The sequence below is a fragment of the Glossina fuscipes genome, unplaced genomic scaffold (genome assembly GCF_014805625.2).
Source record: "Glossina fuscipes isolate IAEA_lab_2018 unplaced genomic scaffold, Yale_Gfus_2 28, whole genome shotgun sequence".
NCBI classification, from domain to species: domain Eukaryota; kingdom Metazoa; phylum Arthropoda; class Insecta; order Diptera; family Glossinidae; genus Glossina; species Glossina fuscipes.
This window is the reverse complement of record NW_023998423.1, coordinates 7,821,403-7,825,684: the sequence shown is the minus strand read 5'-3', so window position 1 is coordinate 7,825,684 and position 4,282 is coordinate 7,821,403. Positions and strand designations below refer to the sequence as shown.

Here is a 4,282-nt window from a genome sequence, read left to right as displayed (position 1 = left end):
TGGTATTTCCCATTTCTTTATCATTTTTACCGGTACAAGTCGCTGATCAAAAGTTTTGCAAACATGTTACATTTAGTGTATTTGCTAATTTTATATATGATGTTAATTATTTGATGAAATTAATTCATTTACTTATTATTTCATTTATTTAGTTTTGTTGTTTTATTCTTTTGTTAATATTTAAGAAATAATTTTGAAAAAAAAAAAACGGATCTGAACTGAAAAAAAAAAAAATATTTATAAAATCTGCTCTGAACTTTTTCTTATTCATTAAATTCGTAAGCTATGAAAGTGTCGATTAAGTCAACCGCAGCTAAGGAAAATTTCCACAAATTTTTACTATGAAAAAAGTTAAAAAAAAAGAAAAAGAAATAGATTGTAATTGTGCACAATTCACAATTATATCCCAATATTTTTCACCAGAACGCGAATAAATTCTACTTAGCTAAGTGTATTCGAATATGAAAAAACAAAAAAAAAAAAAAAAAAGAACACATGCTCCAATATATTCGCATCATATATAAAATGTATGACATAGGCAAGGTTATGTTTCCTTTATTGTTTTTAAAATGCATCCGCCTCTGCTTCATACCAATTTCGTGCAACTCATACAAATCAAAGCAAGCAAAACAAGCATGAAACCGTTTTAGTTTGAAAGTCATTGCAACCTTTTTTTTATCTTTGCATTTTGTTTTAAAAGTCTTTCGAACTGTTATGCTCCCTATTTATAACTATTTCTGTAATGAATGGACTGCAGTACTGGTCGTACCAACCTCGTCGCATATTACATCATTTGATTGTAAAATAGGGGTTTAAGTACAACTATAAATACTGATGTAGTTTGTATGGAGCATGCAACCAACCCCTATATATTTTATAGCAACTATATATACATACAAACATACATATGATGAGAATTAACATAAATGAGAGAAGATTGACGAATGAACGGCGAGAATTTGGTAAACGCCTCAGTACGTGACTCCCTCATTTTTCCTAAGCAAACAAACAAACCCAAAGCATGTAAGCGTACAGTGCGAACCTACATAACGCACTTAATAATGCAAAATGCTGTTGCAGAAAAGGAACAGCTGATAACAATGATGATGATGATGCATTTCATATGCGAACAGCATAAGAAGTTCCTTATAGGGTACAACTTTTTCAATGATTGTTTCTTTCTCCTCTTCCTTCTTTATTATTGCATAATTTGTTTATTTGTTGGAAGAAGCTGGTTGACCAGAGCAAAAGGCATTTTCGAGTAAATCAAGAAAATAAGAAAAATTTATAAATTTCCTTGACACTTGGGGTAGCCATGAAGTTTTTTTTTGTTTTTTTTTTTTAGTTAATATTCAAATTTTGTGAAAAGTTATTTTATGCTTTTGATATTTTATTTTAAGGCCACTTATTGAAAATAAGTTCGTTTTGCATTCTGCCTTCCAGTGAATGAAAAGTTTATTTATTCCCCTTTCGTTGCCGTCTTGTCTAAAACCTATCATAAATCTATGTGGGATGATGGACTTGTTAACATTTCAAGTACAATTTTCAAGTGTATGGTGTGTAGTAAGTTTACCAGTTGTTATTACCTTCTGGTCTCAACTTACGTCATAATTTGAAAATTGAACTTTTCCACTTTAGTTTCTTTCTTTCTCTATGAAGGAGTTCGTGTGGAAATTTTTAGTCACTGAAAACAAATCATCATTTTTCTGCAAACAAACCAAACACAAACAAATAAAAATTATAGAGAAACTTGGTTGGAAAACTCATCCACTCAATCACTCTACCCGTCTCTGTTCGGCGTAGAGCAGTCAATATCCATTGAACTAACAAACAATTCAAATAAGTATTTGCCTCTACATACGACTATGTATGTTGAATAAATCATCAACGAACGGTTTGGTGGTAATATTTATGCTAATGAGCGCATCTCTAAATGAATAGCGAGATGACGAGAAACTTCAAATTGTTGAAAAATCTACCTATGTTTCATGCATTTATTCCCATGCCGCAAAAAAAACTAAAAAAAGAATCGTAATAGGGGCTTAATTCTCATTTCTCGGTTTTCGCATTCTATTGCGATAACTGTTGAAAAAATTTGAAATTTTTTATCTCATAAATTTTTTTTAATTTTTAATTACACAATTGAATATTGCAAACATATCGAGAAGACTTTGTTAATTTAAATTTCTCCCAAAGGATTGTCTAGCCATGGATAAACGTCTGGGCAGCTATCACAACATGTCATGTAACGTGTTTCCCCAGTTACAGGCTTTTTTAAAGCACATGTGATTGGTTGACAGGACACTTTCGGCTTTTTAAAGCATCCTTTGAAAGGTCTTCCCAAAGATGGATGTTTCAAGTATTGTACAACTTGACTAGGGGTAACTATATATACATCATGCAAAGAATTGGCATATTCTAAAAATCTATCAATCAACATATAATACATATATCTAAATAGTTACAAGCTTTTTGGTTTAACTTACTTGCGAAAAGCTTTTAAATAATTAGTACCGCGACTAAACCAAGCAGCGTGTAAATGCATGCCAAAGGGAGCCCGGTTACCCTCATAATGCCTTCGAAAATTCATTTTTATCCACTCGAATAAAGCGTCAACATTGTCTTTGGGCAAAAATATGCAACCGTCTATCATGGAGCAGCTGTAACCTTCTATGTCTGTCCACGTTACCATAGGATTAATCCACAAACCGGGTAATGAAGCGGTAGGACACGGTCCAATCTGACAATCTTGTACAGATAAATAGTCCAAAGTGTATGGCCACATTGCTGGATCTCTGTACATTTGAGTAGGCCAAGAGCTGTCATACAATAGACCTAATCTCTTGGCTACTATGAAAGACGTATTACCAGCTACTTGCAGGAAAGGTAAACGCATACCCCTGATATGTTTACGATTAATTTTCGCAAAACGCTCCAAAATCGCAATTTGTTGACCAAATTCACGCATCATTAAATTCTCATTTGCATTGCGCCAATAGTCTGTACCGTTGCCATGAGTAATTGAATGCAAAGCTATTTCATGTCCCTGATTATAAAGAGCATTCACTTTTGCGTAATCGGTATAGTCATGGGAAACGTAAAATGTACCCTTCGCCTCACAGCCATCCGGATTATGCAGATTGGCGAATATCTTTTGATATTGTTCATAGTTGAGAGCAGTTACGGCATCATCAAAGGTTATAGTGATAAACTATATATATATATATATATATGTATATATGTAAATCGGTAATAAATTCAACACAACAGATTATTCTATGAATCATTTGTAATTAACCTGAGGAATTTCTTTTTCACGCCCTTTAAATGCAGCCTTTGGTAGAGTTAAGCCGGAACAGCGACATTGTGGCGGTAAACAGTTTCCCGTACTACATATATCAGCTCGTTCGGCATCAACGTGTATTGGAGTTTGGTAAGCGGCTTCAGCCGTACCTAATAGCGTACAGGTTAACAATGATGTTATGGCAATGCTTAACATCTTTAAAGTAGTAGACCTATTTTAAGCGAAGGCGTTTTGCTTTTATACGCTCGCAAGATTCATTCGTTATCTTATCACGTTGTCTATTCATTTATTGAAACATTTTCAATTATTGTTTTCTCATGACTAGATAAACGATGCGATATATATCGAATTGATAATTTTTGGAAAGACGAGAGTAATCTTCGTTATGTTGACATTCTTCCACTCTTTCATTCATTCCATCTAAGAAGTTTCGGAAATTGCATTAAAGAAATGATCAAAATTAATAGATTTCATTGAAGAAGAAATATATCCGAGAATCCTCGAAAATTAAGTGATTTTTCGAAATTTATATAAAATAAGTGAAGCGACTTATCAGTAGCTATCTCCCTCTATATATGTAAGTATAAGAAAAAAAAAATTTTTTTTTCAAATGGAACTCTGGCAGCTCTCGTAAACCAATTTCTCTTTTTTTTTTTTGGGCATCTTTCACCTTACTGTACAGTAGGTGCCAGTTTTGCACTTAGAACTAGAAGCTAAAAATTTGTTCGGGACATTCGACACAGAGTTTAGTGAGTATCGTGAAATTTTGACAACGAATAGCTCGAGAAAGGAAATCCATTTCAATTATATTTTTCCCTCGGAATCTGTCGTGGATTCGATAAATTTTAATTTCTTCCTAGAAAATTTTAGTTCAAAGATTCGGTTAAAATTTCACGACTATTGGACGAAAGTGGAGAGAGGAGGCCAACGGTGCGGAAAATATGGTTTCCAAGCAAACGCTTTAAAGTTTCAAAATTT

At 33.1% G+C, this 4,282-nt stretch overlaps 1 protein-coding gene across 1 annotated transcript; it reads right to left on the bottom strand.

Moving 5' to 3' along the window:
• Window positions 1-2,179: 2,179 nt before the first annotated feature.
• LOC119636618 (chitin deacetylase 8) lies at window positions 2,180-3,605 on the bottom strand. The gene is made up of 3 exons (XM_038032096.1): window positions 3,299-3,605; window positions 2,487-3,211; window positions 2,180-2,426 (listed from the first exon to the last, which is right to left on the bottom strand). The coding sequence occupies exons 1-3, from the start codon at window positions 3,497-3,499 to the stop codon at window positions 2,180-2,182; spliced, it is 1,173 nt and encodes a 390-aa protein (XP_037888024.1). The 5' UTR covers window positions 3,500-3,605.
• Window positions 3,606-4,282: the final 677 nt, after the last annotated feature.

What these genes read in the sequence shown, in the direction of transcription:
- LOC119636618 (XM_038032096.1), bottom strand. Translation starts at nt 3,499, where the DNA reads ATGTTAAGCATTGCCATAACATCATTGTTAACCTGTACGCTATTAGGT. An exon ending in GTGAAAAAGAAATTCCTCAG is followed by an intron (nt 3,212 to 3,298) that starts GTTAATTACAAA and finishes ATATATATATAG; the next exon opens with TTTATCACTATAACCTTTGA. An exon ending in TATTTAAAAGCTTTTCGCAA is followed by an intron (nt 2,427 to 2,486) that starts GTAAGTTAAACC and finishes GTTGATTGATAG; the next exon opens with ATTTTTAGAATATGCCAATT.